Source organism: Leptonychotes weddellii, chromosome 7, assembly GCF_054177405.1.
Source record: "Leptonychotes weddellii isolate Sample4059 chromosome 7, ASM5417740v2, whole genome shotgun sequence".
NCBI classification, from domain to species: domain Eukaryota; kingdom Metazoa; phylum Chordata; class Mammalia; order Carnivora; family Phocidae; genus Leptonychotes; species Leptonychotes weddellii.
In genome coordinates, this window is record NC_138375.1 from 73065160 (window position 1) to 73077797 (window position 12638).

At 40.4% G+C, this 12638-nt stretch overlaps 1 protein-coding gene across 3 annotated transcripts in view; it reads left to right on the forward strand.

Moving 5' to 3' along the window:
* Positions 1–12638, forward strand: part of ERAP1 (endoplasmic reticulum aminopeptidase 1) — a 38189-nt gene that overhangs the window by 3755 nt on the left and 21796 nt on the right. For 2 of the 3 annotated variants that reach the window (XM_031028087.2, XM_031028086.2), the window contains exons 2-8: positions 1160–1703; positions 3669–3807; positions 6459–6593; positions 9399–9519; positions 10298–10452; positions 10795–10908; positions 12068–12199. In XM_031028087.2, the coding sequence (XP_030883947.2) occupies positions 1177–1703; positions 3669–3807; positions 6459–6593; positions 9399–9519; positions 10298–10452; positions 10795–10908; positions 12068–12199 (1323 nt within the window). In that variant the 5' untranslated portion in view covers positions 1160–1176. The remainder of the gene's footprint in view (positions 1–1159; positions 1704–3668; positions 3808–6458; positions 6594–9398; positions 9520–10297; positions 10453–10794; positions 10909–12067; positions 12200–12638) is intronic. The other variant, XM_006733276.3, reaches the window with a different exon arrangement.

Sequence of the window (12638 nt, forward strand, 5' to 3'; positions counted from 1 at the left end):
ATTTCCAGATCCAACCCATCCTTCCAAACCATGCTCCAATGCTGGTCTTGCATGAAGGCACTCCAGAGTCGCTGTGCAGCGGATGTCACTCTCTCCCTTCTCCCCCAGCACTAGCTGTTGTTATTATTCTTAAAATGCTCCATACTTTCTCTGTTACATTGTCATTCGTGTAGGAATGTTTTCTCCCTTTCCAGATTTTGAAGTCCTTGACTGTGGGATTTGTGTCTTGTGTGTTATTATATCCCACACAGTACTCAGCACACCGCCTTGTATGTGGCAGGCATTCAACATGTATTTGTTGGATGACTGTAAGAGAGAATCCAGGAGACTGTTATATTTGTCAGAAACGATTGGTGTGAAAATCACCATAAACCCTTTAAGTCATTCCTGGCTAAACACGTATTAGATGAATTTTTGGCATGACATTTGACAAAGACACTGCTGTTATTAAGGGTTACTGTTAATGGATACTTGCCTCCCCCAACCCCTTGCTACTCAGTGTCTGTGTCTCCTTCCTATGTTAGGCATTCTCGACTTTATAAGCTTGGCGGGGAGCCAGACCTGTCCTCTACTGCAGAAGCTATGAAGTCCAGATTCTTGCTTTTCCCACCTCCCTGACTGGTAGCGTGAATACCTTACCTCGGCTGAAAGAAGTCCTGCCAAGTGGCAGGGGCTGTAAGGATCTCATATTGACAGTGGCCGAGGCAGTGTCCAGCATCTGATCTCTAGGCAGTAGGGCAGCTTCCTCCAAGGCGCAGTGTGGGTGGGGAGAGGTCACCTGGTCAATTTCTCTAGTGTGGTTCTGGCTGTCTTGGCCTGTTTCATGTGGCTGGCTTCCCAAATGTCCTGACAACTCTGACCCTTTTTGTGAACTACTTAGTGAGCTTGTTCTATTGCTTTCAACTGAGAACCCTGACAAATAGAGTGCATTTAAACCTGGAGAGCCAAATGATACTTTTTAATAGGTGTGAAGACTGTTGCTAACCAGTAACTTCTTTCTTCTGTGAATCAATAACATAGGGTAGAGACCTAGAACTTTTGAAAGTTTGTATCTATATCGGTTAATGCTGGGTAGATACATTGTGAAATTATGCTGTCTTGATAATATTTTAGTGACTCAATTTTTTTTGGGGGGGGCTTTTATACATTTTGCCACTAGGTAGTTTGAACAAGAAGATGATATCTCTGTCCATCAGATGGCCACTTGCAACCATGCTGTTTCTACCGTCCTCACTGTTGATTCTCTTAACTGTGTCAACTCCTTCGTGGTGTCAGAGCAGTGACACGATGTCTCCAAAAGCTAGTAATGGGACTCCGTTCCCCTGGGAGAAAATGCGACTTCCTGAGCACATCATCCCAGTTTATTATGATCTCTTGATCCATGCAAATCTCACCACTCTGACTTTCGAGGGAACCACGGAGATAGAAATCACAGCCAGCAAGCCTACTAGTACCATCATCCTGCATAGTCACCTCCTGCAAATATCTAAGGCCACCCTCAAGAGGAGAGTCGGAGAGAGGCTGTCTGCAGAACCCTTGAGAGTCCTGGAGTACCCGCCTCATGAACAAATCGCACTTCTGGCTCCCGAGCCTCTGGCTGTTGGGATCCCGTACACAGTTGTCATTGACTACACTGGCCATCTTTCTGAGCATTTAAATGGATTCTATAAAAGCACTTACAGGACCAAGGAAGGGGAAATGAGGTAGTTTTTTCTATTTTTTTTTTTTTGTAAACTTCAAGTGCTGCCCATACTAAATTTGTTATTTCATATGGATTATTTCTTAAATCTCCCTTGATTGTTGAATATTTTGATTTTGTGTTTCATTTATATAGCTAAAAATAGCCAATAGATTATTTTCTTGTTTTTCGGATCTCATTTTTTTCATTCTGTTTTAACCAGTTTTCTTTCCTTCAGTTCTGTCAAAGTACCTGTTTGTTCATTTAATTAGATTTCTGGTATATAATAAACATTTTTAATTCTCTTAGCCTAGTATTAGTTTCCTAGAGCTGCTATAACGAAGTACCATAAACTGGGTGGCTTAGAACAACAGAAATGTATGCTCTCATAGTTATGGAGCCTAGCAGTCCAAAATCAAGGTATTAGCAGGGCTAGGCTCTCTCGAAATCTCTGCGAAGAATCCTTCCTTCCCTCTTTCTAGTTTGTGGTGGCCATCGATTGTTGGCATTCCTTGGCTCGCACCAACATCAGTTTATCTGCCTCTGTTATCACATGGCCATTCCCCAAATTTCCCTCTTCTTATAAGGACACTAGTCTTATTAGACTAGGGCCCAACTTCATGGCCTCATCTTAATTTGATTACATCTGCAAAGACCCTATTTCCAAATAAAGTCATAATCCCAGATACGAGGGATTAAGACTTCCACATATTTTTGGAGGATGCAATTTATCACATACATACAGCGTATTAGAAGAAACATTTTTTTTCTTAGATCCTCATCTGCCTTGCTTTTGTTCTGTTTTTTAAGGAGGCAAACTATTTTGGGAGAATTTATACTGAATTTTATTTATTATTTTTTAAATTTATTTGAGAGAGAGAGTGAGCGAGAGAGAAATGGAGCAGGGGGAGGGGCAGACAGAGAGGGAGAAGCAGATTCCCCATTAAGCAGGGAGCCCAGCATAGGGCTCTATCCGAGGACTCCGGGGTCATGACCTGAGCCGAAGGCAGACGTTTAACCCACTGAGCCACCCAGGCGCCCCAATGCTGAATTTTAAAATCAAATTTTATTTGCTAGTAGATTATATTCATTTTTCTGAGTCCATATTATTCTTTGGAGGTTAAAAAAAAAAGTCAGATGCTACCAAAAAGAATTTTTTAAAAAAGTAAATTTTGTCCCCTATCACAGCCCCTAAATATAACTATTACTTTTATTTTGGGGAGCATCCTTCCAGACTTTTCTCTGGTTATGGATAAACATTATATAAATGGAGCTATGTTATATTTTCCATCCTATACAGGATCTTATTTTAATATGTTGAGGAAATGTTTCATATAGATGGCTATCACTATACATTATTTTAATGAGTTTATTATAATGTATGTGCAATGGTTTAACTAATACCCCATCAATGGAGATTAGGTTGTTTCCACGTTTTCAACAATAGCAATATCTTTGTAAATCATTTCCTTAGAATAAATGCCTACATATAATTGCTAGGTTAAAGGTCTACAGTCTTCTGATATCCCTTGTCATGTTCCTCATCTGTAGCTAATACTGTATCTGGGAAGTCTTTTTAGAGCTGAAAAGCCAACAGATATGTCCCTTTAACTTAACATTTCATTGATTATTAAGGAAGTTGAGCAGGTTTTGATATGTTTATTGACTATTTGTAGGTTCTTCTTCTGTGAACTGCCTGTTTATGACCTGTACGTGCTATTCCCCTTGGTTGCTGGTGTAATCTTATTCGTTTATAAGTGCTCATTATCTGTCAAGGCTGTTAACCCTTTATCACATAGCTTTCAATCCATTTTCCGTTTGTTACTCGTCTTTTTACTTAGTTTATGATAACTTCTGTTCTATGAAAGATTTTTTTTGTAGTGAAATCCATAATCTTATGGTATCTCTAGGAATTAAAAACCAAACACACATCTCTTTTAGAGTCCCTGGTGCTTTATTTGTATTTTTATTTCACTCACCATAATTTTAGAGTACTTGCATCAACACACTTTGAACCTACTGCAGCCAGAATGGCCTTTCCCTGCTTTGATGAACCTGCCTTCAAAGCGAATTTTTCAGTCAAGATCAGAAGGGAGCCAAGACACCTCGCCATCTCCAATATGCCACTGGTGAGTCTGAACTCCTGTGTATCTACTCACAGGAAAAATCCATTGATACGCGGTCACTTGCGTTACCCCAGTGACAATTAATATTCAGGTCACCTGTGTTATTTGTTTTATTGCCTGACAGCTAACTTTTCTTTCTTCATTTCCAACCTGTGCTTTTGTTTCAAGCAGTAATTTATCTGTAGTCAGAGAAAAAATTAGCCCTAAAAACAAGTAGGATTTTAGTCCAAGTGGCATTCCAGGTCCCTGGTACTGACAGGAGGGACACTGTAGGGACTCAGGTCCAGTTTAAATGAGAGTGCCCTTCACAAAGCACTTTCCCCTTCCTTTTCTCATATGATCTTTTCAAAGGCATACTTTGTCACATAAGGGTATATTTCTAGTATATAGTTATTTTCTATAATTTCTATATAGGATATACTAATAATACCTATATGATTTGTGACCATAGCCACGAAATTGGGCTGACAGAAAAAAAGTAATCTTTTTGGAATATTATGGTACAAAAGGTAAGTAGTGATAGATAGCTCAGTTCCCTTTAAAGAGACCATCATCCTCCAATTCCAAAGCAAATGTGGACAGCGTTCCATCTGATTTTCCCAAAAGTGGTGGAAAAATGGCTGTGCCAAATGAATAAAACTACTCAGTACGTGCCACTGACCAATGATTCTGACAGCTTAGAAAAACTCGTCCACTGAGCTATCAGCCTGCAACAGATGTGGATCAACTCCTGAAGCACACACAGCCTTTGTCCACAGAGTTCACTGTGATGAGACTCACATGGAACAGATTTTGCCCAGAGTCTTAAAGGGTGTCCCCGCTCAACCCTGTGCTGGCCAGGGAGGCAAAATCTTAGCGTGGGACTCTGAGCGCCACAGCCAGCCTCTAGGATAGTACCTTGCAACCCTTAACACTCTGTAGACCACCAGCCCTCCACCCCAGCACTGAATACCTTAAAAATCCTTTCCACAAACAAGATTCTCACAGGCCCCCCTCAATGGGCCATGCTCTGTGAAAAGTGCTCTTCAGCAGATCTCTACCAACTAAGAACTTCTGTCTATTCCACCCACATTTGTAGATGGAAAAAAAACAAACAAAAAACAGGGAACAATTACACTGTTTTCCTGATAGAAATTTGAGATAGAGAACAAGCTTGTTCCAATTATCATTCCATCCCCCAATGTTATGCCATTGCTCCCGGGTTTGTGAGTGAGTTCTCTCATTAGAGGATCAATCACAGCTTTGGGAGAATAAAGAAAAGGGGCAGATGAAATCAAGGGGGAGACTGATGACCAAAAAAGCCTGGTAGAGAAACTCGTAGGTTTGCAGGGTGAAGGCTGGGAACTCCCAAGGCTTCACAAAGATGCTGGAGCCTAAATCCATGGCTATCCAGGACCCATTTGTTAAGGAAAGGAAAATCTCTAATGTGGTCTGGCCTCTTGGACAGGAAAGCCCTCCCATTGGCAGAAATCTTATAGGACTAGCCTGAAGTCAGGCTGTGGACCCGGAGGTCAGGGGAAGGACAGTGCAGTCTCCAAGGATCTCTTTGGTGGCTGGAAAAGCAAATACTCCATCAGAACATTGAAGTGTATGGGCAGTGGGCAGGATTTCATCCCATTTAAAGTTGAATTAATTAGCTTACTTTCCTAGTAAATAGCACAACTTCAGGAATGAAACTTTTGGTTAGGGGTGGGTAGAAGGCATTTAAAAAGAAAAGGTAAGTTGGAGTTTTTCAAGAGTAAACCTAGGTCGGCTATCAGAGTCAGGGGAGCAGAGAGTGACCAGCAGACACCAGAACTGGTGGGTGAGTATTACAAAGAAGGATGAGGGCACAGAAAAATAGAGGTGGAAATAAGATTCCAGGGAAAATGCTTGTGTTCACGGGCTAGTTCTTCTCTCCTTCTCCTTCTCCAGGGCCCTGCCCCACTGCTTGGTGTTGCCTGACGTATTAGACTTTCCTTTTGGGGAGCAGACCTCTTAGACTGTCCCTCCACCACCCCCACCCCACCCCACTGCAGGGCGGCTCCCTGACTGCACCTAAAGCAGATTCCAATGAAGCAAATCAAGAGTTTGGAGGAAGCTTGGCCGCATCAGGCCCAGGCATGTGTTACTTTCAATTTTGTAGGAAAACAGAAGCTCTTTTTAAGTTGTGCATGGTTACATGTTTGCCCATTGTGGAAAACAAATTAGACAGTGTTTTGCAGATAATTCTCATACCTGTATTTAAGGTCAGGTGGTCTACATCTTGGCAAAACCAACAATCTCAATTTTGCTTTGTCCCATTCATATTATCAATCCTCATGTACCAAATATGGGCCAGTTTGCAACCATCTGGGGTATTGAAAAGAAATTTAGTGACGATAGTTGCAAAACTCTGTGAATATAATAAAAAAACCCACTGAACTATATACTTTAAAATGGTGAATTATATGGTATGTGAATTGTATCTCCTTAAAAAAAATTGAGTAGAATGGCCTTAATATCGAAATTACAATCAGATACTGGAAAGAGAAATTTTAAGATAATTATACAAATGTTGTGCTGTATACTTTGAATATTATGTCTGGTGGTTAGGAAATTTCTCTTTATCAAGTATTTTCAGTGTATTGGGTGATTGATGATTTATCTGATGATTTCAGTTATTCTGATTTTAGGTTGAATCTGTGACTGTTGCTGAAGGACTCATAGAAGACCATTTTGATGTCACTGTGAAGATGAGCACCTACCTGGTGGCCTTCATTATTTCAGATTTTGAGTCTATTAGCAAGATGACCAAGAGCGGAGTCAAGGTGAACCCTGGGATTGTCAGATTGTCACATAGGGTGACCAACTTGTCCTCATCTGCCTGAGACTGTCCTGGCTTTAATATTGGGAGTCCCACATTTTGGGCACACCCCTGAGTCTTGGGCAAAAACCGGGGTGGTTGGCATCCTCTTGTCACAGATGCTGGTATTTACAATGAGGTTCTAATAACAAAAACATGAAGAGGCTTGGCCTGGCCTCATTCATGGTTCTGGCTCCACCATTAGCTGGTTTTCTGTCCTTGGCCCTGCTCCCTGTGGAACTTAGTTTATACTTCTACAAAATGTGTACATTGGACTAGATCCTGCAGGGGTTTCTGAAATTGTTTCTGGCTATCACTTTCTACAGTTCGGAAGTAAGTGTGATTGACTATCTGAACAGAGGATCTCTAGTCTTGAGAAGGAAGTAAAATAGAGCAGTTGGCTTAGAGTATTACATCGCTCTGGGGAGAGCAGTTGTGACAGTGAATACTGGAATACTAGAGAGAATATCTTGTTTGAAGGACTACTTGCCCTTTTCCTGGGTAACAAAGTATAGTGAACAACCTATTCAACTGTATGCTGGGCTCTAAATGCAAACAATTTTTTTTTTTTTTTGGAGGGGAGGGCTTTAATTTAATCTCATTTATTTGTGCTGGCTTTCACTGAGGCCTGAATATGTAGGACTTCTCTGATGAATAATCTTTTGTTCCCCTAGTGGTTCTTATTCTTGTAGAGATCTTTCTACTTACCTGGAGATTTGAAAGTGATGCTTGAGACTTGAATGTAGGGACCAATCTAAATTTCGCAGTGAAACTATCAGCAAAAACCCTCACCCATTGAATTGCCCACTTTGGGGAATCCTTTATGAAAGATTTCTTTAATAATGTCTCTTCCATACTGTGATATTGTGATTTATAATAAATATATATACATGGTCTTTGTCCCAGTCTCTAGCATGGAGCTCCTAAATAAAATACTAGGAATCTTCTGATGACAGCTAGAAAGGTGTCTCTAGTTAGGTTAATGAGATGACTTGTGGAAAGCATGGAGGTAACCTAAGGATGGGGGTTGGTTGCCAGAGAACCAGCCATGTGATTGGAGGGTTGGAACTTTCAGTCCCGCCCCCTTGACCTCCAAGGGGGTGGAGAAGGGCTGGAGAGTGAGTTCAGTTACCGAGGGCTAATGACCTTATTGGTCATGCCTGTGTGATGAAGCCTCCATAAAAACCCAAAAGACATTTCAGAGAGCTTCTGGGTTGGTGCAAGTGTGGAGATTCAGCGAGAGTGGCCTGCCTGGAGACAGTATGGCAGCTCTTTGCCTTTTCCTGTACTTTGTCCTGTGCTTTTCCTGTACCTTGTTCTGTTCCATCTGGCTGTTCCTGAGTCATGTCCTTTCATAGTGAGTTAAAGATTTCTCCAGTTTTGTGAGCTGCTCTTGCAAATTAATCACACCTAGAAAGGTGGTCATTGCAACTTCCAAACTATAGCCTATTGATCAGAAGCACAGATGGTAACCTGGAATTGTGAATATCATCTGAAGGGGAAGGGGGGCGCAGTTTAGTAAGACTTAACCTTTATGTTGTGGAATCTGGTGCTATCTCTGGGTAGTGTCAGAATCAGGTTGAATTGTGGGACACCCAGGCGGTATTGCTGAACTGCTTAGAGGTGTGGGGTTAACCTGCACCCTCCCACGCACACATACATTGGATTTGGGGCCCAGAACTCCTTTTACGTATTAGTAGTTATAGGCCTTTTATTTCTTTAAAAACATTAAACATACATTTTATATTCTAGTAACTGTCCTGTCTGAAGTCTTTGTGTGTCTGATTCTGTGGTTTGTTATTTCTGCTGGTTCTTGCTTATGGTGTCTAGTTCCTTTGTGTATATTGAATTTACACTGCCTGAGTTGAAGGTGGATTCTTCCAGAGAGAATTTGTTTGCTCCTGTCAGGGGACTGGGAGCATTTACGAACTCATGAACCACTTTAATTCAACCTGTTAGCTTCAGATTTTTGAGCCCCCTGGTTAGTGTGAGTGCAGCTCCTAACCAGCATGAAGAGTAGCTTTTACTGATTTTCTTAGGACTTCCCTCGACCTCCCCCATATAGTACCAAGACTTGACTAAGGCATTTTTTCCCCTTGCAGTCTGCTTGAGGAAGGGGGTGGCTATTTTTAGTTTACCCTTCTAGAAGGGCGTGGTCTTTTAGGGTCCAGCTTTATGCCTGGTGTGTCTTCTGTTGGGCTTCCACCTTGGGCAGGCTCTGGACTTGGTCTCCTATCCTCTGAGACCTTCAATGCTGTGAAGACCCAAATCTATCTGTATTAGGTTAGTGTCCTCAGGACAAAAGCTGGTGTAGTCCTCTGCTGTCTACGGAGGGTCCCACCCTCACTTTTGGCATCTAAGTTTTCTTTACTTTTCCACTATGTCATAAGAACATTTAAAAAGACATTTTTGTGTATGTTATCCAGCATGTTGTAGTTTTCAGAAGGGGAGTTGATCAGAAACAGCACTAAGACAAGAACTAGAACTGCTACTTTTCTTAATTGGCAACCATACTGCAGAAAATGAAGCCTTTGGGTTAGCCTGGTGGTGTGTATTGAGGAGGGCACATTCTGCATGGAGCACTGGGTGTTATGCACAAACAATGAATCATGGAACACTTCATCTAGAACTAATGATGTAATGTATGGGGATTAACATAAGAATAAAAAAAAAAAAAGAAAAGAAAATGAAGCCTTTGATGTCCATCTTCCACGCAGTTGCGGAGAGAAGCCACAATAGCATTTGAAGAGCTAACTATCTTTCTTTTCAGGTTTCCATATATGCTGTGCCAGACAAGATCCACCAGGCAGATTATGCACTGGATACCGCAGTGACTCTTCTAGAATTTTACGAGGATTATTTCAGCATTCCATATGCCTTACCCAAACAAGGTAAAGATTTTGCACAGTTTTTGCAAATTGCGGCATTTGATGATGTCAGCTATGGATTCTATCCTCCTCATTGGCATTCCCGTGGTTATCTCAGCCCTTCAAGTCCTTAAACTCTGGCAGGTGTCGACCATCAGGTTGATCTTCTCACCCCTAATCTATACAGTAAATTCTAATTAGAGCAGAAACAGATCTTGATTAGGTTCTGAGGCACATGTCATGGTGATCATTCTACCTTCTGACTTTAAAGATAAACCCAACTGGATTAGTGGGCAGACAGCAAAGGGCAGAAGCTGCATTTCTTTTTTTTTTTTTCATGATTGACACATATTTGGTAGGAATATAGAGGGTGCTCAATAAATTTTTCTTAACAAATTTATACAGTGTAAGGAAAATCTGCATTTTCCTTCTTAAATGGGCTCTTCAGACCATTGTGTGTTTGAGATTTTAGTTGAACTGGAGCCTGGGGCATCCCAAGTCTAGTGGATTATTGAGGAAATTATTAAGAGTATTCAATCCCCAAACTCGTTGTCAGACAGCTAGATAGGGAGTCTGGAGGCCTGGGGCCCACATCTGACTTGGTCACGCAGCAGCAGAGCAATTCAGTGAATCACAGAGCCTCTTTTTCTCGGTTGTGAACGGTTCTTCCAGCCTAGAATAGGATTCTGCACAACCAGCCTGGCTTTTCTTAGGATCCCTACACCCATCCGCTCTGAAAGTTAGTGTGTACATGCAATGTGTCATTTAAAGACTGGAAACAGATTTGTGTGTCCTTCCCAAGATCTTGCCGCTATTCCGGACTTTGAGAGTGGTGCTATGGAAAACTGGGGACTGACCACATACAGAGAATCTAGTCTCTTGTTTGACGTTGAGAAGTCTTCGGCAGAAGATAAGCTTGGCATTACTATGATAGTGTCGCATGAACTCGCCCACCAGGTACACAAAGCTAATTATGCTTTTAAAAATTGTGGTGAAACTACATCTGTGTTGCTTTTATGGGACAGAAGAGACTTTTCATATTGACATATGAATTGGGTCGATTATTTTCCTATGGAAAAAAGGCAAAGTAAAAAGAGTTCTTTAAAGCATTAGGTAGCATGTTTTAAAATGAACATGGAAAGGTTTTTCTTTTTACTTTGATAAAGTATTCTATAAATGTTGCTCATAAACTGGCATCGCACATGTGAAATCTTTCCTCCTGAATGCCTTATGTTTATAGCTGTGTAGATAATCCAGTCTCCCTAGAAATGTGTGAACAATCTACTGTTTTCCTTTTAGTGGTTTGGGAACCTCGTCACCATGGAATGGTGGGATGATCTTTGGTTAAATGAGGGATTTGCCAAGTTTATGGAGTTTGTGTCGGTCAGTGTGACTCATCCTGAACTGAAAGTTGTAAGTATTTACTTATTTTTAACAGGTGGATCTGTTGTTTTATTCGGTGTTGCTGGAAAATACTTACTGATCCTCAGTGATAGAATTCATAGACATATTAACTCCTTGATAGTTGAGCTAGGAATCAGGTTCCCAAAATGGTAGTGAACTTTAAAGGTATCACAAAGGCTTATTTCCAAACTGGATTGCTTATTTCCAAATCTGTGATTGTTAGGAAATGAAGTTAAATCTTACCCTCCTTTAATATCAAAGAAATAGAAGTAACGACAGCCTGTCTGTTGCATATCATTTTATCAACCTTCAGGTTGTTCACTGAAGGATTATTAAGTACAGATTGCTGTTATTTCAATAGGATTCTACCTGTCAAATCAAACAGGATCCCATTTGCTCTGGGTAACTGCACGTTTGTTTATATATGAGCCTACATTCAGGAGTCACAAACTGAAATGCTTTGAAACCTTTATGTGTTTTGTTTTTTTTTATCAGGTGTTTAACTTATGAAAATCACATGCAATAAAGTTAAAAAGAAACTTCCTTTAAGTAAAAACAAAAAAACCTCAAACAGTCCTTTACCCTACTATAATTTTGACTTCTCATTTTCATCTTTCTGTACACACTTATTTATAGTTAATGTCTATATAACTTACACTACAATGGATCATAAATATTTTCCCATTTCCACATAACCCTTAATAATAAAAATGATTATGTGTGTATGTTATTCTATTAGGTAATATGCCCTAAAAAACCAGATTATACTTTGAGTTTGTTACCCATTTTTTTTTTGACCACATGGTTTAAAATCTAAATTTCTTTGCTTTAAAATAAGATGATTGGAGATGTTGCAATCTACACACTTTAGTTTGTTGTTTTGATACTATTTGGCTACAGGCATCATGGTTTTGTTTGTAAGAGAATATGGTCTTCTAAAGTGATAGGATTTAAGATGAACAAAATCTACAATGTTCACCTAAAATTGTTTCTTGGATGCTCTTTAGCAATAGCAATTCTATTTTATTTTGTAAACCCTATAAATACGGAATAGGTTTGGGCCAGAAATTTGAAGTATAAACCTATTACCCCAAACTAAACATTAGTCCTTTCAGATTTATTATCTAAAATAGAAATTACGTGGGTGCTGTTGTCTTTGTCTCAACAGGACGATTATTTCTTCGGCAAGTGTTTTAATGTGATGGAGGTAGATGCATTAAATTCTTCACATCCTGTTTCAACAGCTGTGGAGAATCCTGCTCAGATTCGGGAGATGTTTGATGATGTTTCTTATGAAAAGGTAAAAATGGATGATAAGGGTACATTTTGGACATGAAACTGCTGAAGACTTGGGTGGAAAGATGATAGGTAGGCTTGTGGGTGGCTTTCCCTTCATAAGGAACAAGCCAGATTGAATGCCTTCTGTGCTGCCTCGGGTTGGCTTGAGTTCACTCTTTTTACAGCCTAACTTGCAGTTTGATTGGTAGTCCTGAAGATGATCTTTGAGTCGGTTTTTCATTTACTCTGTCATAAAATGAAAACTTACGGCCTTTAAAAACTCTGCCTCTTATTTATCATTCAACAAACGGGTCTCTTTTTTTAAAGATTTTTATTTATTTATTTGACAGAGAGAGAGCGAGAGCAGGAACACAAGCAGGGGGAGTGGGAGAGGGAGAAGCAGGCTTCCTGCCGAGCAGGGAGCCCGATGTGGGACTCGATCCCAGGACCCTGGGATCATG